The sequence below is a fragment of the Ornithorhynchus anatinus genome, chromosome 15, assembly GCF_004115215.2.
Source record: "Ornithorhynchus anatinus isolate Pmale09 chromosome 15, mOrnAna1.pri.v4, whole genome shotgun sequence".
Taxonomy (NCBI): domain Eukaryota; kingdom Metazoa; phylum Chordata; class Mammalia; order Monotremata; family Ornithorhynchidae; genus Ornithorhynchus; species Ornithorhynchus anatinus.
This window is the reverse complement of record NC_041742.1, coordinates 17,256,949-17,280,477: the sequence shown is the minus strand read 5'-3', so window position 1 is coordinate 17,280,477 and position 23,529 is coordinate 17,256,949. Positions and strand designations below refer to the sequence as shown.

The 23,529-nt window shown below is 48.6% G+C and overlaps 1 protein-coding gene across 1 annotated transcript in view; it reads left to right on the top strand.

Moving 5' to 3' along the window:
* PPEF1 (protein phosphatase with EF-hand domain 1) overlaps positions 1–23,529 on the top strand; it is a 71,719-nt gene that overhangs the window by 23,893 nt on the left and 24,297 nt on the right. Inside the window, exons 2-7 of the mRNA XM_039914214.1 lie at positions 693–888; positions 7,695–7,822; positions 8,970–9,030; positions 16,261–16,439; positions 20,573–20,687; positions 22,149–22,195. Coding sequence (XP_039770148.1) covers positions 837–888; positions 7,695–7,822; positions 8,970–9,030; positions 16,261–16,439; positions 20,573–20,687; positions 22,149–22,195 — 582 coding nt within the window. The 5' untranslated portion in view covers positions 693–836. The remainder of the gene's footprint in view (positions 1–692; positions 889–7,694; positions 7,823–8,969; positions 9,031–16,260; positions 16,440–20,572; positions 20,688–22,148; positions 22,196–23,529) is intronic.

Below are 23,529 nucleotides of genomic sequence, written 5' to 3'. Positions count from 1 at the left end.
ACGACACCTTGGCTTTGAAATAGCTTAAACCGGATAATGCCCCGTGGCAGGTGATTTAGGAGAATCAGGCTATTGCCTAAACTGGCACTCGGATAGAAGGAGTTAAAAGCCTAACGATTTTGGGATGTCCTGCAACGTTCAACCTTGCATTTTTGCCTCGGTTAAGATCAGGAGAACCGGCTTAAGCTTTTAGTAAGGCCCGCCTGCTGTGGAGCTCAAAGCCAAGCTCGGGCCGTGATTTATGTTTTGATCGAATCGGAGCCTGCCGCAATTTTCCAGCCCCCGTTGAGGTTTTGAAATTAATGATTCATTTCCTCAATCCCGAACGGCAGAGTTCCTCCTGTCTCTCCATTTCCCTCCGTCATCCATATTCCAGTAGCATTTGGGGCTCTGTTGTCTCGCAAACCAGGCCAATTACGTTGCGTCCGGCTTTTTGTCTGGGCCGAAGATGGACCCGGCGAGCCGGCAGGATGAAGAGCTGCCCATCGGTTTGGGAAAATAACCGACTATGATTTGTGAGATGATGTGGGCTCGGTTTCCACATCACGTGACAAGCAGTAACTCAGAACAAGCGTTAATGATTTCTGCTGAGCAACCCCCCTTCCATGCCACATTGATAACTGGAGTATTGTTGTTTGTTTGTTCTTCTCCTCCCGCCCTCCCTCCCTCCCTCACCCCCTCTCCCTCATTAGCGGCTATGACCGAAGTGGACTCGCCAGGAGTGGTCTCTTTCATTGTGGCCAGGATATAAAGAGACCCTGGTGATACTCTCAGACCCAAGGAACCAGTCTGCCTAGTATGAGAAGAGGAATCGGCGAGCCCACTCTTTGGAAGCCATGGGCTGTGGCACTTCTTTTCATGGGGGAGAAGTAAAGAAATCCGAACGAGGTGAGTGGCGGGAAAGTGTCCGGGGAGATGTCCGTGGTTGGAAACGAGAAACCGACGGAGAGGTGGAGGCTCCCCGATTCCCTCTGGCAGCATTGAGTTGAGCCACTGTAAGGACTCGGGGGAAGACTCATTGGTTTTTACCCGGGCAGGTGTTCTCGAGGAGCAGACAGACTCCGCAGCCCTTTCTAAAGGATGGGGGCCGCCGCTCCCTGCTGGTTGGACTCCGAAGGCACACGTTTGCCGCCGGGTGATTTCTCGTTTCCGGGGGAAGTTCTGTCTGAGTCTAAAAACTGGGATTTAAACCCAGAGCGAGGAGTGTGAAATGTATTGTAGGATGTGGAAAGTATGGCCCAGAAGCAGCGTTGGTAAACAGACATTTTCAGATGATAAACTTTTCAATAGCCTCATTCATTTTTGTGCTCTCCCAACAGCTTCACATACAGTAAGCACTCAGATAGGATCAAGTGACTGATCTTTAAGGATTTTTAGCTCAAGAATCAAATTTATTCTTGTGTTTTTCGGCACCCTGGCGTTTCAGAAATTTAAAACGTGATTAAAAAAAAATAAGCGTGTCTTCAGATTTCTTTCATTCCTCTTCTAAGAGCACTTTTGGGCCACTGATACGCCAATACCAAGGTCTAAATTTTTAACAAGATGACCCAAAGGGTAAAAACCTCCTCTCATTTCCGGACTTTAACACGAGCCCTTTCAGCCAATGAGATCTGGCCACGATCCCTTGGATCCATTAAAATTGTTCATTAGTCTTGATGGGCCCAGTCTCTTCAGGTTTCGGTGAATGGAGAATTGAAGCAATTATCTGGTCATTTCTCCACTAACCTCTACTGTAGTCATCAGTTTGGATTGACAGTTGCCTCCATTTCTGCCTGACTTGCTTGTGGAGGGCCCCCTTCCCTTTCCCGACCTCGGAGAACTGGAGTGATCTGTTGAGGCCTCGCTGTCTTGGGCCGCCGTAGACAAGCTCAGCTTGCACAGCGGGCTCCGGTGGAACTCTCCCTCATGGCATAGGTTCCCTTGGCGGATTCCTGCCAGTGAATAAGCTGTCCTCCGGCAGTAGGTTAAGCCTACCGTGAAGTATTTTAAGCAAAGAAACCGAAGGCACCCACACGATACTTGAATTCCCGAAACATCCTACCAGAAGGTTGTTCTTGGATTTCACCCCTCAACTCTGTTAATGTCAAGGAAATGAAGAGAGAATAACTCTCTTCTTTTTCTGTCTACATTTTTTTTAAAAGTTGTTTTCTTCAGAACTTTTGAGTCCTAATGTAAATAATATGACTTTGGAGGTATGAAATAATTCCCTGCTTCCAACAAACCAAAAACCCCTTTCGTCAGGTTACTCTTTTCAAGTTCATTGTGGTCTCTCTCGTTTGTGAAGTAGAAACCCCCACAGGATTCCAGGCTCGCCAATGGAGCCGTCCACTATTCCTGGACCAGTGCAATCTTAAATCTCTACCTGCTGATCTTTCATATTTGCCTGCATCCAATAAAGCGTCTCCTTATGCCTCGATATGATTTGGCCAAGTCGGGCCAGCTGAAAACAGGCAGTGAGTCAATTCCGATGTTCTCATGCAGTGACCTTTTTAATGCACCTCTAGGTGCTGACAAAAGCCAAGTGGATGAATACAGCAGTACAAAACTAGCTCCGAAGGAGGTGAAGTTCTAGCTGAAAATTGAGGTTGTGAAGTCCCCAGGAAAAAATAGTCTCTCAAGTACAGAAGACAGGTTTATATTGTTTTTACTTAGAGAATTTTGGAGATATATATATATATATATACATACACACACACACATATATATAGCCATTGGATTATCCCAAAATGTGGACTGAGGTGCCAAGAGAACAAGGATCCAATCTCTTGCAGTTTATTTGGAAATTTATATTTTTACACTGATGGGCTCTGAATTGATAATCCATTTCTTTGGAACGCTCTGAGGAACAACATTATATTCCTTCTTTCCTTCTTTCCCTAGAGGCCACTTAGAAAAGCTTTTATCCAATTACCCCGGGGTCAGTCCACAATGATTGTCCTTTTTTGTAAGAAAGAGATTTCTCTCTCCCTCTCTCCTCCCCCTTCTCTCTCCCTCCTCCTCTCTTTCACCCCAGCTCCCTTTCTCCCCCTTCCCCTTCTCCCCCCCATCTCTCTCTCTCTCATCCTTTTTCTTCCTCTCCCATTCTCTTTTTAAGCTTCACCTTTTTTTTTGTTGTTGGCCTCAGTCATTGCAGAAAATAGAGAAAGTACCCCAGGGGAAAACTTAACCTGAGACCAGTGAAGCTTCATCTGAGACAATGAGATTTTCCATTTTTATTTTAAAAGTCTGCGGCTGTAATATACTAAATGTTACAGCAATCATTCATTCGATTCATTTCAAGGAAGAGTAAAGAAAACGACCCATGGCAGTGGACTGGAACCTAGAAAAGGAAAACTGGGAAACCTTCTCCGGCCCATGAGATCCCGCAGACTGGGGTTTGAATGCATTTTAAAGAACGGGGCAGCCTCCTTCCTTGTGGCTGGCGTAATGTAGTTTACCTGACGGTGGCCATTTCCCAAAGAATGAGTTGATTTTTCTTTTGTTTTCGGGTCATGACCATGAGGCATATCACTAGGATTTGTATCCTTCAGAGTGGGCCCCGTGAGAAGACACCTCCACTGGGATTCGGCACGTTCAGCGACAGCAGCTCCCTTAGGTTTGGGCAGATGAAATCGCCGCCTCTGTTCCCCGCCGTCCTCCTGCAGAGGCTGCCGTCAGCTGATGAGGCGGTCGGTGGAGCCCCCTCTTTTTCCAGCAGCCATCTGGGAGTCGTCCCCCCCGCCCCCCGCCTCAGCTGGTCGTAAATGCCAGAGGCTCACCCAGGTTGGCTTGGTGTGGTGTACGTGTTTGCCGTGTGCGATCCAGATAGCCGTCCAGTTTCCTGGGCCTCCTCACTGACAACACTCCGCCCAACACTTCCTCATCCTTCTGGCAAGTCCGTATTTTGAGGCACAAGAACATTTCCTCTTGGGAGACAGCAGTGTGAATAAACTCCACTTTGGTATCCCAAGTGGCTTAATGTCTGGCAGATGGGCCGGGAGTTGGTGGTCTGCTGTCACAATCTGCGACTGAAACCGTCACTCTTTTCAAGGGATCCTCGAATTGACGCTTTTATCAACCGGTCGATGGTACGAGCGCTTACTCTGTGCAGGCCGCCGAGAAGCTTAATCCATTTAATTACTTGCAGTTGAGACTGTTGATGTAAAAATTTAACAAGAGAATACTCCACAGCAGAAATTACTTAGTCAATAGTCTCTTTAGCCTCTGCATATTAACAGCACTTAAGAAAGTTTTCTCTTTAAGTGTCTTGTGATGATTTTCGCACAGATGTTTAATACCACGGCAGACCTTTCAGGCTGTGCAAGCCGTAAACAAGACAACAATCACAAACTAGGCAGAGTTTTATCAGCCCGGTTTTAGCTAAGCGTATGTGACTAGTTGCTACTGAGGTGAAGGTATTCCTTCGGCTCTCTCCCTCCTACTTATCCACTGTCTTCTCCCACGACACCCCAGCTCTCGATCTTAGTTTCTCTCAAGTCAAATTATTTCTTGTGCCTCATTCTTGACTTAACCGCCACTGACTCCTTGCTCACGCCCTGAAACCCCTTTGATAGATTTTGCCTCTCCCCATCACCAAAATCCTTCTGAATTTACATCTCCAGGAAGTCTCCCTTGATTTATTTGGAATCTCCCCGCCTTACAGACCCTTCTTACTGCCTCTTCAGCACTTCCACGCTCCCTGGACACTTTAGTACTCTCACCGCCGGAGGCTTTATTTACCTATCCTAATACTGTATTGCTTTTGTCATCCTATAATTTGTTTTTAGGGTATTTCTAGACTGTAAACTCCTTGGGGGCGGGCACCATTTCTTATTGTATCCTCCCAATTGTTTAGTTTAGTGTTCTCCATTTCAGGAGGTGTTCAGTAAATACTTGGGATTCCCCGAATTCAGTGCGGTTCTTCCCAAGTCTGATTCTTCAGTTGAATTTTTATGTATTTGCCGCTGGGTTGTATTCTGAATTTTGAGGTTTTAGTGGTACAGAACTGTGGTAGGATTTAATAATCAGTTTACTGGTGCACATGCTTTCTAATACTATTAATGATCATTTGTTTAACATTTCATTTATTGTTACTATTAGTAGTGACGACAATAAGAATAAGCATCGTGCTGTTTGCTGAGGGCTTGCTGTTTGCCACGCACTGTTCTAAGCGCTGGGGTAGACACAACATAATCAAGTGTGACACCAGGCTTGACCCATGGGGAGCTCACAGTCTAAGGGGAAGGGACAACAGGTTTTTAATCTCCTCATTTTACAGAGAAGGAAACTGCGGCCCAGAGGCACTAAGTGACTCGCCCAAGGTCACACTGCAGGCATCTGCCGGAATTGGGATTTAGAACCCCGGTTCTTTAACTCTCCCTATGTTACAGGGAGGCACAGGGAAGAGAAACTGAGGCACAGGAAAGAGAAGCGACTTGCCCGAGATAACACTGCAGGCTGGTGCCGGAGAATAGAACCCGGATCCTCTGACTCCCAACCCTCTGTTCTTTCCACGAGGCCTCACTGCTTCCCTTGTCTGTGCTCCCCTCATTGGATTGAAAGCTCGTTGGAGGCAGGAAACTTATCCCTTGATTCTTCCAATCCTGGCTCTGCCACTTGGTCTGCTTTGTGACCTTGGGTAAGTCACTTCACTGTGCCTCGGTTACCTCATCTGTAAAACGGAGATTAAGATTGTGAGCCCATGTGGGACAGAGACCGTGTCCAACCCGATTAGATTGCCTCTACTCCGACGCTTAGAACATTGCTTGATACATAGTAAGTACCTAACAAATGCCATCATTATTTTAAGTGCCTAGAACACTGCTCTGCGTAGGAATTTTTCCCACCATCATTTTCACTCACTGGGGGTGTGATATTTACTCAGAATGCACGCCACAAATCCCAGAGGAAAAGCACTTGGGGCTTAGCTGAATCTGGACCCAAGAAACTTGATGATTTGCTTTAAAGGAGGAAAGAAAATGGAAGTCGTCCATCTCATGAAAGTAAAATGTCCCTGAAACTGCTCACTGAATGCCAGTTTAATTTTAAAAAGAAAAAAGGGGGGAGGCAGAAATGTTTTGCTGAGTGTAAGTGACCTTGGAGCAGTGTTCCTGTGAAATTGAGCGTGTAAACATAATAGGCTAAACATTCCATGGTATGGGAGATGGGAAATGACAACAAAAAATATGCCTTGTGTGATTTAAGGTTTTTCTGTTAAATGAGTAAAAATCCCAGTAAAATAGCTTAATATGCCAGTTTTTTACTTTTTACTTTTAAATGATAATTGTGTTGATGAAACTATCCCTTTGCCCACCCATCCACGAAGCAGCTTTTGTTGCCAAACAGATTCATTCAACCATTGTGGTCCTTACTGAGCGTTTAGTGTGTACAGAGCACTGTACTACGTCCTTGGGAAAGTACAGTGTTACAGAGTTGGTAGGTGTGAGCCCGGCCCCAAGGAGCTTACAGTCTACAGTAGAAGACAGTCATGAAAATAAATTACAGATAGAGGAAATAGGATCTCTACGAAAGTGCCGTGGGGCCGGGGTGAGGAACAGATTGCTTAAGGTGATAGAGATGATACAGAAGGGAAGTGACCTCCGGTCCCTTTCAAACGGTGCCCCCCCTCGCCCGCCCACCCCCCGTCCCCTTCCCCCACATGCCCCCAGAGTCTCTGAGAGTCGTCCAGCCCCCACATTGGCCTCCTTTTTCTCCTGCAGTCCTCTGGGAGAGAAACCCACCCCTGGCCGTCTGGCCCAACTTGTCGGACATCGAGGGTGGTGGCTTCACTCCTTAACTGTGGAGTGTTTGCCTGGAGCTGTGAGAGTCCGAGGAGTTCCCTCGCCCCCCTCAACCCTCCCCCCCAAAATTTGGCCCCGTTGATATTTTTATTTTATATGAACTTCTTTTCATGGTTTCTTCCGTGGCGTCCATTTGTAATTGATGTCTTTAGCCACTTAGCTTGTTAGTTCCTGGTGGGCAAGGGAATGTGACTTAATTGGTTCTTCTTGAATCGACCCCAGTGCTTCGTTGAGTGCATGAGACACTGCCGCCTCATCCCTCCCAGACAGTTGGGGGAGCATATAAAAAACCAATCAGTGGTATTTATTGAGTGCCTCCTATGTGCTAATTGCTTGGGAGAATATAGTCCAGCAGAATTAACAGGCACGTTCCCTGCTGATAATGAGTTTACAATCTAGAGGGCCTCGTTCATAACCAGGAAACTGACTTCAAACGTTTCACTTCTCCTCCCCGAAACAAATAGAAGGCACCCTCAAACGCCGAGGGGCATGACGAGATGCAATGTTTCTTTCTTTTCCTGAGCCTCAGATTGATCTCACAGCAGTCATTCCAGCGTTAATTCCCCTTGGGTCACCTACCTCATAGCCTCTGTACCCACAGGACCAAAAGACCCAGGACTCAGCTAGATGACCAGAGGCTGGGGCTGTCCGGAGGATTGGTTTGCCTCCCTCGCCGTTGTTCCCGAAGGCTCCGGAAACAGTGTCCTCCAACATCCGACTCCATGATCCCCCAGATCCGATTCACTGGACAGTGATCTCAAATGGGATCAGCCAGGCCCCGCGTGGTTAAGAATTGCGTTTGAAATTGGCGTTCCCAAGTTCACTTCGGCCCATCCCAAGCAAAGCCCATCCCCTGCTCTGGCTTCCTCTTGGTAACTTGGCTCTTGTTTGGCTTTTCCGGTTTTCTGTCTCTAGCAATGAAAGCAGCAATACTCATCCAGAGGTGGTTCCGCTGTTACATGGCTCGGTTAGAAGTGAGACGGCTCTCAGCTCTGAATATCTTCCAGTCCATCGAATACGCCGACGAGCAAGCCCAGCTGCAGGTCTGTGACCCAACATCTTTTCTCTCTCTCTCTCTAATGGTAGTTGCTAAGTGTTTACTGTTTACCAGGCACTGTACTAAGCACTGGGGTAGTTACAAGATGGTCAGGTTGGACACCGCCCCTGTCCCACGTGGGGCTCACAGTCTTAATCCCCATTTTACAGATGAGGGAACTGAGGCACAGAGAAGTGAAGCAACTTGCCCAAGGTCACGCAACAGACGGGTGGCGGAGCCGGGAGGAGAACCCAGGACCTTCTGACTCCCAGGCCCTGTGCTCTTTCCACTAGGCCATGCTGATTCCCTATTGTTCTCTCCCAAGTTCCTAGTACAGTGCTCGGCACACAGCACTCAGTAAGTACCATTTATCGATCGATCGACTGATATCGAACTGGTTATTATGTGCCAGCTTTCTGAGTACTGATAAATATCATACCCTCAGATCAGATATGGTCCTTGTCCCACTTGAAGTTCACAGGGAAACCGGTATTTAAACCCCTTTTTGCAAGTGAGAAAACAGACATGGAGAGATTCGGTGACTTTCCCAAGGTCACACATTAAGCAAATGGCAGAACCGGGAATAGAACCCAGGTCTCCCGACCCCCAGTACTATGCCGTTTCCCCTTGGGCCACATCACTTCTCTGAGTTGAATAAACTGACCTTGTTTGGTTGGCCAACTCTAGTAATCTTCCCTGTTGTTTCCGCCGGTCCTTGCCCGATCCCCGGTTGGGGAGAAAGAGCAGACATCGGTCATAAATCCTTGAAGAAAAACTTCTTGAGTACTGTGCTCTTCACTCAGTAAGCACTCAATAAGTACCATTAATTGCAGTGTGTGTTGTTAATTGCAGTGTGTGTTCACCACTGTTCTGGCTTCCACCACCATGTCATGACTAGAGCGTAAGGCTCTAGACTGTAAGCTCCCTGTGGGCAGAGAACATATCTAGCAACTCTGCTGTATTGTGGTGATGTAATAATAGTAATTGAGGCATTTGTTAAGCACTTACTATGTGCCAGGCACTGTACTACACGTTGTGATGGATTCAAGTGAGTCGAGTCGGACACAGTCCTTGTCCCACGTGACGCTCACGGTCTTCATCCCTCTTTTACAGATGAGGTAACGGATCTTATTGTTTTTGGATTTTTTTTCCAGCTGTCGGACTTTTTCTCCTTTTTGCTGGAACACTTCACGGATTTCAATAAGAAGGAATCAGGTAAGGACCCCAATCTAAACAGGGTTGCGGTGTTGTCGAAGGCCAGTTAGTCAAAGCCGAATCGTCAGTGCCCGGGAAGGAGTGCACGGATAATGGGAGATCTTACTCGCTCGGTACAGTGCTGTGGGAAGACACTCGGATAATTTCCCGGAAGCAGACGGAGCCAGAGCCCAGCAGGGAAATCAAGTCAAGCCCTCAGGCCCTGGACCAGGCAATGTGGACCCACCTGGCATCCAGTCCAGGTCAGATCCCGCCCCTCAGCTCTCCTTTATAAGGCGAGAGGCGGGGTCCGGGCTCGGAGGCCGGGCAGCTAATGGGATGCGGGCAGTGCTTTGGGGCATCTTGGCACCCGAAACCACTAGTCCCCGCCCAGCCACAGCCGCTACCGCGTGCACAGCCACACTCGCCTCAAGGGAGGCGACATTTGTCCACATTTGTGCCTCCATCTTGAAATTCCGGGACCCCACGGGAACCCGACGGGGCCAAGACAGAGATTGGGTCTAGGCGGGCTCCGCCATGTCAGTCCATCCAGAGCCCCGGATCCAACGGAGAGATCCCGGCCGTGCTTATCAATGTGTTACAGCCACCGTTTTGGAAAGCCTCTTCACATTTTGGTGCAGTGGGAAATCCGATCTTTGACTGTAGGCTACGTGGGGGCAGCTGATGAGTTCGTTATATTATTATATTGTACTCTCCAAGCGCCTAGTACGGTGCTCTGCATGCAGAAAGCGCTCAACAAATGCTGGGTATTGGTTGTCGGAGGGACAGCCACACCTTGCTCTGTTGACAGAGGCAGTAGCCTGAAGCTGTTGCGCTCTAAAATAATAATAATAATAATGATGATGGTATTTGTTAAGTGCTTTCTGTGTGCCAAGCACTGTTCTTAACGCTGGAGCGGGATACAAGGTAACCAGGTTGTCCCACTTGGGGCTCGCAGTCTTCATCCTCACTGTACAGATGAGGGAACTGAGGCACAGAGAAGTGAAGTGACTTGCCCAGAGTCACCTAGGTGACAAGTGGCGGAGCTGGGATTAGAACCCACATCGTCCGACTCCCAAGCCCGTGCTCTTTCCATTGAGCCTCGCTGCTCGTCAGCTACGTCAGCTGCTTGGGTGCTACGTGTCGGGATGACCAGGCACAGTCCAAGTGTCCGCTGGATGGTGGTCTTTTGCACTCCCCGACCATTGGATTCCTCAATCAGTTTTGACCCTCTGAGTCAGTAGCGTTCTCTGTCTCCGCCTCTGTCTTCTAGCCGGGCAGCTCACTGCGGGCTGGAAATGTGTCTACCAACTCCGTTATATTATACTGTCCCAAATGCTCAGTACAGTGCCATGGCCACAGCAAGCGCTCAGTGAATACCACTGATGGATTGATTCCGTCGGGCTCCCCGCTGCATCTTCAGCACAGGCAGTGATAAACGCTTTTGTAACTCTAAATACATGCCGGGCCATTTAGGTCCGGATCAAAAATGTCTTTCTACCTGCAGCAGATAGACCCAGCCTTATTATTCCCCTGGAGTTTAGCACCAGAACCAAATTGAATTCCACCTGTATTGGCCTGAGACAACCTCCAAACTTTAAAGCATATGTTTTGTTTTTTTTCGTCTGGCCAGCCATCGTTGACCCCCTTTGGAAATGCAGAAGATATTTTAGATCTGATTTGCAGCCGGATAAAAGCCCCATCAGAAGTAGCAAAGAGGGCGATGTTTTAATGGCAGCGATTAAGAACCTTAGTGCTTCTTTCTCGAATTGATTAAAGTGACTAATGATCCGTGCAAGGTTTGGAAAAGTGAAGTACCCCGAGCCAAGCTGAAGGGAGGGAGACCAAAGGAGTGGTTGGCCATTTTGTATATTTTGCAGATAATTGCAGGCTGCAGATAATTGGCTGGCCTTCCTTTACTTTAGCAAAGTGGTTTCTGAGAGGAAATCTAATAACGGGGCAGTGAGAGAGTTCCGTCTGTGCCAGTGATCTTCCATTCTTTTTTTACCTAAACTTCTGGCCAGTTCATCCCAAATCCTCAGTCTTTCAAACCTCGTCACAAAAATTGAGTGAAACTGTAACCCTTTTTCGTGTGCAACAGAGAAGAATATAAAAATATTTCAGTTGTTTTCCAGTATAAGGGCCATTTGTAACATTTGGGGATTCAAGCCATTCCTGACCCATCACAATATCTAGACGAGCATTCCAGATATTAGTTGTGTGTCATTCCGCCTTGCTTCCACTGCGTTCTCCTTTTTACAAGGTCCAGCAACCCATGGTAGGCGAAGTGAATGCGCAGAAGCGCTCCTTGGACGGGCGGCCCGGACTTATTTCCAGCCAGACTCAATCACTCGTATTTATTGAGCACTTACTGTGTGCAGAGCACTGTCCTAAACGCTTGGGAGGTAACAGAGTCGTTAGGCCCATTCCCTGCCCATGACGAGCTGACAGTCTAGAGAGTTGGCCCTTAGATGGCACCATCTGGGGCCGGGTTTGGGTTTGGGCTCAGGACAGAAGCAGAACGGGCCCGAGTGAGCCTCTCCTTTGGATTGTTCTGTTACCTCCTCCTCGTCTTCACAATCGTCATGGAAAAGAAAGGAGAGACTGCTGCTTCTTTTGCGTTTCATTGCCGCTCTCGGCAGTGGGACTCGTGAAATCCCCTTGTGTGCCAGGATTTTGTGCTGAAATAGCTTCATTACAGTCATATAATATTGATGGTACTTGTTAAGCGCTAACTTTCTGCCAGCCACTCTACTAAGCGTGGAAAAATAATAATGATGGTATTTGTTAAGCGCTTACCGGACGATGCGTCAAGCAGTGTTCTAAATGCTGGAGTAGATACGAGGGAATCAGGTACAGACAGTCTCTGTCCCACATGGGGCTTGCGGTTAAAGAGAGAAAGCGAGCATTTAAAAAGAACAATAATTATAATAATTGTGGTATTTGTTAAGCGCTTACTTTGTGCCAAGCACAGTTCTAAGTGCCGAGGTAGATACAAGGTAATCAGGTTGGACACAGTCCCTGTCCCGTGTGGGGCTAACATTCTTAATCCCTGTTTTACAGGTCAGGTAAAGTGACTTGTCTAAGGTCCCCAGCAGACAAGTGACAGGGCCGGAATTAGAACCCATGACCTCTGACTCCGACTCGTGCTCTATCCACTACACCGTGCTGCTTCTCAGCGCTTCTCACGCTGCTTATCGGTGCTTTAAAATATAATCCAATTCATAGGTGACTAACTACGAACTGGGGTATATGCAAGTTAATCAAATCGGGTGCAGTCCCTGTTGTACTCCAAGAATTAGGGAGAGAAGGTAGCGTATCCCCATTTTCCAGATGAGGATGCTGAGGCCCAGAGAGGTTCGGCAATTGTCCAAGGCCACAGAGCAGGCCAGTGGCAGAGAAGGGATTTGTCTCCTGCCTGTAAATCCCAGATTCTTTCAATTGGTCCGTGATGCAGTGCCACCCCTTGAAGTCCTTTCCCAGCATAGCCGTGAGAGGGTCAGGAGATTAGACTCCTCAAACAACATAGACGGCAGCCAGGCGGGAGCGGGGAATGCGGGGAAAAGTTGTTCGCCAGTGACTGGAGCGGGCAATTGTTTCAAAAATAATCTCCTTGCTCTCCTACTGTTTACATTTGGCATTTACCGAACACCTACAGGGAATTTTTCAGCCGTTACAACTAATGGACGTATCGGAACCAGTGTATCTGCCCATATTTTAAAGGAGGACCGGGTTTCAGAATAATGGATCCTTAGCTAGCCACTGTGGGGTATTTTACCGCCTGAGGAAGCCGTTGAGTTCATTCGGGCCACTAAGGAACTATATTGTAATATGCAAGGTAGGTCTAAAATCTACCCGATTTTACCGAATACCCTGACTGAGCTCCGTGGTGGCCTGCCAGATTTATCATGCTCCCTCTGCGCTATACAGATTACCTGGGGTTGACTTAGTTCTTGGGTCTGTGGAGGATAAAGCCTCCTTAAGTATTTTGAAAGATGGACTGCATTCCAGGTCTCAGCGATTAAAAATGAGTAAAGGGATTTTATTTAGCCACTTGGGCCTGTTGTTTTTGTATACTCTCAGATCTTCGAGTACTTCATAATCTTCCATTTGTGTTTCCTTGCTTTTCCCCGCACCAGGGCAGGGCACTTGTCTTTCACCGTTCTTCTCTATTCCTTATGTGTGTAAGCACAATGCTCTGCCCAGAGCAGATGCTCAATTAATACCATTAATTGATGAGGAGAGCTTTGTATTCTACATCTGAAGAAGGATGTGAAAAATCTGGGAAGGGTATAGAGAAATGCAAGGGAAACTATCCATGTTTTGGCAAGTCGTATGTGTCAGAAAAATTTTGGTTTGGATGGTCTCCTAAATGTATTTTACCGGAGACTCAGACAGATCCCCGGCACCGTGGGTAGAGTAGGGGTTTAGCCCGCCCTAAACCACAGTGGGCTTTACCACAGTGGTAGGAGATATAGGGATGGTAGGGATGAGAAGCAGTGTGGTCTAGTGGGTAGAGCATAGGCCTGGGCTTCAGAAGGACCCGGTTTCTAATCCCGGCTCTGTCACTTGTCTGCGGTGTGACTTTGGGCAAGTCACTGAACTTCTCCATACTGAAGTTCCTTCACCTGCAAAATGGAATTCAGACTCAGAGCCCCATGTGGGACATAGACTTTGTCCAACCTGATTAACTTGTATCTGCCCCAGCGCTTAGTATAGTGCCTGGTATGTAGTATGTGCTTAACAAATACCATTTTTAAAAAAAGTTCCCTATTACAGTCCCTCCCCCCCAGTTGCCTTGTTGTCTAATCTCCGGACCTCCTTTTCCTCATCTCCCAAGAATCTGGTAAGAACATGTGAGATAATTTTACAATGAACTACTTTGAGCCCCAAGGAGCAAATGAACTAGACGGTAGTATGGCCATTACAGGAAAATGAATTTTATGTACATTATTAATAAAAAAGATTAAAATCCAGAAATAAACTGGGGGACTCCAAGAAGGGTTAAAGAGAGATTCTCCTTTAGGAGGAGAAATATTTGAGGAAAAGCACCTAGTTCTGTTTGGCCTTTTTAAAGAAAATGACATATGAAGTTCCCCCACAGCATGGAGGTGAAGGGAGTTGGATGGACGTTTACAACAAACCCCCTTGGCCTTCATTCCCACACCCCATAAATTCCTCATCCTCCTCACTCTGGGAAGCACTGTGGGATTTAAAGAAAGACCATGGGCCTGGAAGTCGGAGGACCTGGGTTCTAATCCCATCTCCCCCACTTGTCTAACGTGTGACCTCGGGCAAAGTCACCTGACTTCTCGGTCCCTCGATTCCCTCATCTGTAAAATGGGGATTCGATATCTGTTTTCCCTCCTACTTTGGCTGTGAGCCCCATGTGGAACCTGATCGTCTTGTATCTACCCCAGAGCTTGGCACCCAGTTAGTGCTTAACAAAGATGACATGATTGTTGTTATTATTATTGCTATCATCCCAAGAATTTCATAACCAGGCTTTCAAATCAGGCCCGGATTATGTTCTCGAAGCTGCTGCTACTGGAATTGCCAGTCTAGAATGACGGATTTGTCCTGAGACTTCAAGGCTAGGATCCCGTGCCGAGGAGTGATGGATTCTCAGAGCCCTCCGACATCTCGGCGGTGGCTCTGCTATCCAAGGTTCTGCAGTAAATGCGTAATTCCCGTTGGGTGGCTTGGCGTGAGAAGAGCTTGCTCGGAGGAGTTGAGCTTCTCCGTTTGGTAGATGCCAGATGCTAATGCTTGTGGCATGGGTGGTGTCACTCATGGTCTACCCTCCCTGTCGGCCATGGTCCCTCTGGGGGCCGGAGTGCAACAGGAGAGCAGGGAGGCAGAGGTGCAGCACACCGGGATGGACTCGCAAGCGTTTTCTGGGTGCGGGCCGTCATCTCCGCCTGCCTCCGGGAGTCGGGGAGATGGTGGAGGGAGGCTACCCTTCCCTCTGGGTCGTCCCAGCGGAACATCGCTCTTCTCCCGGGAGCCTAGGACTGAAAGGTCGGGGCGTCTACCAAACGGTGAAGCTCACCACCTCCCGTTCCATGGAAGCACCTCTGCCTCCAAGCAGCGCAACAGTAAGAAAGTATTTACTACAGACCCCTGGGCAGTAAAGCCATCACCACGATGTCAGAGTGCTTTGAGAATCCCTCAATTGGTGGTATTCATTGAGTGCTTACAGTGTGCAGAGCACCGTAGCAGGCACTGGGAGAGAGTCCTTGTTAGACAGGTTCCCTGCCCACAGGTCACCGACAGTCTGGTGACGACAGAGTGGCATATTTCCCACCTCTCCCACCGTCTCTGACTCGATGGAATTCAGGAGGCCGTGGTTTTCTAGGGCAGCTGGCCAAGTCCGTGACACCATTTCAGCTCCCGTTCGTGTTGGCAATGTGGCAAACCGCTGTAGGGAAATGACCGATGAGACCGAAAGCTTTCTGGTTATTGCTTCCGCTTCACTGAGTCGCTCAAACGTGGCCATATCAATTCATCTCACTGTGTTATCAAGGAAAAATGAAAAACAACAATCCAGTGTATTTATGTGAACGACCGTACAAGTCAATGACAGCAAAGTCAAACATTTGTGCTCTTAGGAGGAGAATAACCGGGTGGATCTTTCAGCTTGTTTTTTTCTAGATTTGCAGTATCATCAAATATTCAAATGTTAGGTTCAAAGATTCACAAATTCCCATCCCCTTTTGAAGGGCTCTGTAGACCGCACAGGTTAAAAAAAAAACGTGTCGACTCAAGATACTTAGGGATCCTAAGCAGAAAGGGAAAGGCGCAGAAGGCAGGTGGACCACGAGATGAGAAAAAGAAGCTGGAAAGAAAAGAGCAGACCCCTCTCTCCTCCCCCCACCTCCGCCCGGTCTGATCTCACCCCTGGCAGGATGTTGGGTAGAGTTGCCCGGTTGAAAATGATGAGTGGAAATTCAGAATCAGAAGGTCCGCAAGAATATTGCCTGACCACAGTCAGGCCCCCCCGCTCTTGATCTTGCAACAGCAACCTAAGAATCAGTCATCTTCAACGTCGGTATTTATTGAGCGCTTACTGTGTGCAGAGCACCGTACCAAGCGTTTGGGAGAGCACACTGTATTAGAGTTGGGAGACACGTTCCCCGCCCACAACGATCATAGAGCTCATCTTTTGCCGGAATGTATTTAACGGAAGATGAGGTGTCCCTGGGTTTTCACAGTGAAAGTATTTTCTGACCCGTACCTCTCTCCTCCCAGAGCTGATGTGTCGCCTTTTCAGCGCCTCACGGATTTGTGATCCAGACAGCCCAGGGGACAAGCTGAAGGAATACGAGAGGATGATCGAGGTGCCCCCGTCCTATCTTGGCCCCCGGCTGTCATTTCCCCTCACCATCGTGGACATCAATGCGATTCTTCAGGCTTTCAAGCATCGTCAGGCAAGTCGAGAGGCTTAACGCGTAAGGGCAGGAATTTTTCACGCGGAGCCAGCTTATTGTTGCATTTGCGGTGACCCCTCTGGTCACTACTTTTAGGTTTCATTTCTTATTGTAGGAATTTGATCCCTACAGGATCACAATAATCATAATGGTGGTATTGGGTAAGTACTTACTACCTTCCAAGTGTCATTTGATGCACAGGTCCAGTCACGAGATAATTAGGTCCTGTGTGGGGATCACGGCCTCAGGAAGAGGGAGGACAGGTATCGAATCCCTGTTTTACAGCTGCGGGAACTGAGGAACAGAGGGGTGAAGTGGCATGACCAAGGTCACACAGGAGACAAGTGGTGGAGCCAGGATTAGAACCCAGATCCTCTGACTCCCAGGCCCATGCTGTATCCACTAGGCCACGCTGCTTCATGAAGCCAGGGATCACCCCCACCTACGTGCAGGGGAAGTTTGGGGCTGAAGCGCAGCCTGGATACATCTGGAGTCGGACATATGGGTGATAGCGGCGGGCACAGGCTCCTGAGCCCAGCTGAATGTCGCCTCTAGTCCCCAGGCTACATGCTTTCCTCATCTGCTCAGCTCCCGCTGGGAGTTGGGCGTCGGAGTCTTTTTCAGAGTGTTCCCCGGATCCAAGCGGGATGGAGGAAAAGGGGGATACGGTGAACCTCTGCCTCTCCTGAGGCTCCAAACTCCTAGTAGGCAGAGGAGATGGTCAGTATACTGTCTCCAGGAGTGATGAGAGCTAAAAATATATTTAGTAAGGCTAGAGGATACTCCAGAAAAGTCATTTCTTTCTGGACTTCAGACTCCTACGTGGAGATTGAGTGACCTGAAGGGCTAATTTAGGGGGTTAGGCAATCAGCGAGGACCGCTAATGCACATGCAATTTGGATTCTTCAACCCGATCGGGGTTGTGAATAGAGCTGCGTGTTCCAGAAATCAGATTCTTGCTGATGGAATTGGCTATTGGAAGCTTTAAGATATAACCCAGGAATGAGCGATTTCACGATAAAGTGACTTTTATTATGTTGATTTCCAAAGTCCTTTACATTCATTTTTATTCAGAAACTAGGCCAACAGGCAGCCCATAGGAATCCCTGATGAGCTGTTCAGCCCCATCTCACTGGGTTGAGTGATTTCCTCAGTGTTAAGCGATACATTTTTGGTCGATACATTTTTGAGTTTAGAATCCAGAGTTCTTATTCCCAGAGTTTTCGGGCTAGATGTTTACCGCACTGAGCGACATCATTTCTCTAGGGTAATTTAAAGTGCATTCACAAAAAGGTACAAAAAGGAATTCCCTTCCTTAACTTCTATTTTTAACCACTCAATCTCCAAGGGCTCCTTCCCCTCTGCCTTCAAACATGCCCACGTCTCCCCCATCCTAAAAAAACCCGCTCTTGACCCCACTTCCCCCTCCAGTTATCGTCCTATCTCCCTACTACCCTTCTTTTCCAAAATCTTAGAACGAGTCGTCTACAATCGATGCCTAGAATTCCTTAACTCCCATTCTCTCCTAGACCCCCTCCAATCTGGCTTCCGTCCCCTCCACTCTACCGAGACTGCTCTCTCTAAGGTCACCCGTGACCTCCTTCTTGCCAGATCCAATGGCTCCTACTCCATTCTGATCCTCCTTGACCTCTCTGCTGCCTTTGACACTGTCGACCATCCCCTCCTCCTCCATACCTTATCTCACCTTGGCTTCACGGACTCTGTCCTCTCCTGGTTCTCCTCTCACCTCTCTGGCCGATCATTCTCGGTCTCCTACGCTGGAGCCTCCTCCCCCTCCCATCCTTTAACTGTTGGAGTTCCTCAAGGGTCAGTTCTTGGCCCTCTTCTGTTCTCCATTTACACTCACTCCCTCGGTGAACTCATCCGCTCTCACGGCTTTGACTACCATCTCTACGCAGATGACACGCAGATCTACATCTCCGCCCCTGTCCTCTCCCCCTCCCTTCAGGCTCGCATCTCCTCCCGCCTCCGGGACGTCTCCACCTGGATGTCGGCCCGCCACCTAAAACTCAACATGAGCAAGACTGAGCTCCTCATCTTCCCTCCCAAGCCCGGTCCGCTCCCAGACTTCTCCATCACCGTGGATGGCACGACCATCCTTCCCGTCCCGCAGGCCCGCAATCTCGGTGTCATCCTTGACTCGTCCCTCTCGTTCACCCCACACATCCTATCCGTTACCAAGACCTGCCGGTTTCACCTCTACAATATCGCCAAGATCCGCCCTTTCCTCTCCACCCAAACGGCTACCTTACTATTACGGGCTCTCGTTATATCCCGGCTAGACTACTGTGTCAGCCTTCTCTCTGACCTCCCTTCCTCCTCTCTCGCCCCGCTCCGGTCTATTCTTCACTCCGCTGCCCGGCTCATCTTCCTGCAGAAACGATCTGGGCATGTCACTCCCCTTCTTAAACAACTCCAGTGGTTGCCTATCGACCTCCGCTCCAAACAAAAACTCCTCACTCTAGGCTTCAGGGCTCTCCATCACCTTGCCCCTTCCTACCTCTCCTCCCTTCTCTCTTTCTACCGCCCACCCCGCACGCTCCGCTCCTCTGCCGCCCACCTCCTCGCCGTCCCTCGGTCTCGCCTATCCCGCCGTCGACCCCTGGGTCGCGTCCTCCCGCGGTCCTGGAACGCCCTCCCTCCTCACCTCCGCCAAACTGATTCTCTTTCCCTCTTCAAAACCTTACTTAAAAATCACCTCCTCCAAGAGGCCTTCCCAGACTGAGCTCCTCTTCCCCCTCTACTCCCTCTGCCATCCCCCCTTTACCTCTCCGCAGCTAAAGCCTCATTTTCCCCTTTTCCCTCTGCTCCTCCACCTCTCCCTTCCCATCCCCACAGCACTGTACCCGTCCGCTCAACTGTCTATATTTTCGTTACCCTATTTATTTTGTTAATGAATTGTACATCGCCTTGATTCTATTTAGTTGCCATTGTTTTTATGAGATGTTCTTCCCCTTGACGCTGTTTAGTGCCATTGTTCTTGTCTGTCCGTCTCCCCCGATTAGACTGTAAGCCCGTCAAACGGCAGGGACTGTCTCTATCTGTTGCCGACTTGTTCATCCCAAGCGCTTAGTACAGTGCTCTGCACATAGTAAGCGCTCAATAAATACTATTGAATGAATGAATGAATGAAAAAGGTACCGACGTGAAGATTTACACAACGATAAGATGCATCACCACACTTCGTCAATCTGCCAGGAGCCATACCTGAGTTAATTGTGCCTTCCTGAAATATTGAAAGAGTAATCCTCTCCAAACATAGGAGTCTCACGGGTCATTGTCTTTGTAAAGAGCACTGAGGTCTTGAAGAGACTTTGAAGCGAGGGAGAGTCATTGTCTTTTGGATATAAGGAGTACAGTGAGCGAGTAGAAGGGCAGGGGCACGGTATATTGCAAAGGGCAAACCAAGGTTTTCATGGCTCATGTCCCCCAGCAGAATGCCGATGCTGTGTCGTGGGTGTTTGGTTACATGCAAGAACCATCCGGTGACCGCAGCATAATGCCATAACCCAGCAGTTGCCATACAGTGCCTTGCACACAGTAAGCACTCAATAAATACGATTGAGTGAATGAAGGAATGAATGAAAGGCCGGCTGGTTTTCAGGATGGAAGCTGGCCTGTCCACCTCATGACATGCCTCATGTGGGTCTTGGGTCCAGAATCTTCTGATGTCATGGCCCCGGCAGTCACTCTATCAGTGAGTCAATCTGTGGTATTTACTGAGCGCTTACTGTGTTCCGAGGTCTGCACTAGACGTGTGGGTAGGGACAGTACAGCAGGGTCGGTAGGTATGTTCCCTGCCTACAAGGACGTCAGGTCTGGAGTGGGAGGTAGATGTGAAAAATAAGTCAGTGATAGGGGAATGGGAAGTAAAGGGCTGTGTTTTAAAGTGCTGTGGGGCTGAGGTGAATATCAAGGGCTTGAGGGGTACAGTTCCGAGTGCATAGGCGAGCAGCGTGGGCTAGTGGAAACAGCATGGACCTGGGCATCAGAGGACCTGGGTTCTCAACCTCCCTCCACCACTGTGGAGTACGCGCAGCCATACACACAAAGCCTCCCCTCCACCCTCTCCCAGTTGACCAGATTTATTTCCCTGCCTTTCTTCCTCACAGCTCCTTCACGCCCGTTATGTCCTCCAGCTGCTGCACGAGACCAAGAAGGTCCTGAAGCAGATGCCCAATATCACTCACTTATCAACCTCTTATTTCAAGGAGATCACGGTGTGTGGTAAGTTCGGGGGCCGAGGGATAATCCTCTCCGGGGCTTTCAGCCGACACTGCCCGTGGAATGCAAAAGCGGGGAAAGCCTCCCTCTTATCAAAAATCCTGGGAAAAATTGTGGGATCGGGCAAAGCTCTGGCTCCACCTCTTCTTGGGCTTGTGCCTCAGTAGGCATGAAGTGTTTAGAGCAAATCAAGGAGCTTGGCCTACATACTAATCATACTAGTACTTATTGTGCCAAGGACTGTTCTGAGCACTGGGGTAAATACAAGGTAATCAGGTTGTCCCCAGTGGGGCTGACTGTCTTAATTTCCAGTTTACAGATGAGGTAACAGGCAAAGAGAAGTTAAGTGACTTGCCCAAGGTCACACAGCAGACAGGTGGCAGAGCCAGGATTAGAACCCAGGTCCTCTGATTCACAGGCCCGTGCTCCTTCCATTAGGGCGAGCTGCTTCTTCACCCAAGTGGAGATGAAACACGCACTTTCCCTTCCTCCCTTCCCCTCTAGCCCCCTGTGGGTAGGGAACTTTATCTACCGACTCTGTCGGATTGTCCTCGCCGTTGCTTTGTACAGTCCTCTGCCCACGGTAAATGCAAAATAAATGCCACTGATTGACCGATTGATCAGTCTGTGAGTGCCGTACAGGACAGGACTGTGTCCAGTCCGATGACCTTATTTCTGCTGCGGCAGAGCACAGCCATCGCTATTATTTTTCCAAAGGAAAGGGACCATTTGGTCAGACAGATTCCCGGATAAGCCTGGTGGCATAGAGCTGCGGTCTCATTCCCTGAAGAGCTTCATTTCTAACCCAATGGACTGGTCTTTAGGCAAAGGAAGCTGGACTAGAATAGTAGTAGATATACTGTGAGAAATGCCATGTGCCCCCAGGCATTTGAACGGAGGAGGGGCCAGGAGAGCTTTAAAAATGGACAGTAGGGAGTTTGTGTTTGATGGGAAGGTGAATAGGCAACCATTAGGGGTTTCTGAGGAGCAGGAAGACGTCACCTGAGCAGCAGTGCGAAGTATGGACTGGAGTAGAGACAGGACCGGAGGCAAGAGGTCAGTGAGGAGGTGATGCAGCAGTAAGACGTGATGTGAAAAGTGCTTGAGATGGCACGGTAGCCCTACGGATGAAGAGGGAAGGGCGGATTCTAGAGACGTGAAGATGGAACTGACGGGTTAGAGTGACGGATTGAGTGTGTGAGTTGAATGAGAGAGATATATGGCAGTCACTCAAAATTCCAAGGTCACGGTACAGGGAGGTTAATGGTGCCGGCTACAGCCATGGGAAAATCAGGGCAACCCAGCATATAAAACCACAGCTATTTCAGATGTGATAATGTTAATGGGTGGTGGCATCAGACAGTCGTTTTCAGTGGTTTCATTTGTTAAATCGGGTGACCAAGTAGGCGTCGCAGCTTGTGTCCTTCTGTGCGTCGCGAAATACTGATTTTCATTTCTCTCCAGGTGACTTGCATGGAAAACTCGACGATCTCTTGCTGATATTCTACAAGGTAAAGCATGATCTTACCGAATGTCTTCACTCCAGGGGGCTGAAAACCTGGACAGTGTCAGTAGGGTTGTGTAGAATATGAATAACGTCGATACATCCGTATTTCTTATTTCGGCATTTAGTAGCTCTTACCTACGGGGTTTAAAGATTTTTATGGGTATACATTGTTATTACTACTCTCTCTGCTCTACTCCTCAATTTGGGTCACACATTCATTCCAAAAGGCCCGTGAGACTTTCTGACCAATCCCTGTAATGTGAAGTAGGGCTGTGTAAAATTCCCCTCTCTTAGTCATTGGACCCCAGGTCCTGCAAGTTCGGGAGCCATAAATTAACTGTTGTTCAGAATCCCAGAAATGAGGGGGTCTGGTCCTGGACAGAACCGGGAACGGGAATGTCTTTTGAAACCAAACAGGAATAGAAGTTCTGCTTTGCCCTCTGCTCTGGATGAGCCCCGATTCTGGGCTGCCCCAAAGGAGATTTTTTCTGTAGGAGGATTTGGATTCTTATCCTGCTCTGCCAATTGCTTTCTGTGTGACCTTGGGCAGCGTGGCCTAGCGGGTAAAGCATGGACCTGAGAGCAAGAAGGGCCTGGGTTCTAATCCCGACTCTGCTACTTGACTGTTGTGTGATGCCGGGTGAATCACTTCACTTTTCTGTCCAACCCGAATTCCTTGTGTTCACCCCAACACTTAACAGAGTGCCTGGCACATAGTAAGTCCTTCACAGTGCCACAATTATTATTAAGTCACTTCATATTAAGTCATATTAAGTCACTTCATACCTCAAGTCACTGGAGAAGCAGCGTGGCTCAGTGGAAAGAGCATGGGCTTTGGAGTCGGGGCTCATGAGTTCGAATCCCAGCTCTGCCACTTGTCGGCTGTGTGACTGTGGGCAAGTCACTTAACTTCTCTGTGCCTCAGTTCCCTCATCTGTAAAATGGGGATTAAGACTGTGAGCCCCACGTGGGACAACCTGATTCCCCTATGTCTACCCCAGCGCTTAGAACAGTGCTCGGCACATAGTAAGCGCTTAACAAATACCAACTTCACTTCTCTAGGCCTCAGTTTCCTCAACTGTAAAATGCCTGCTTAGACTGCGACTCCCATGCTAGACAGGGAACGTGTCTGACCTCATTAAATTGTACCTACCCCAGTACTTGGTAGTTTTTGACACGTAGTAAGTGCTTAACAATTACCATAACAAAAAAACCACGAAAGTTGGGGTTGGAGTTGCAGGTCGGAACACCGCAGCCAGCTCCCTTCCGCTGTTTCCTCCTCAGTCACAGCCTTCTTGTCCCTCCCCTCCTCTTCCTTCTGACTAGAGGCAGATGTGG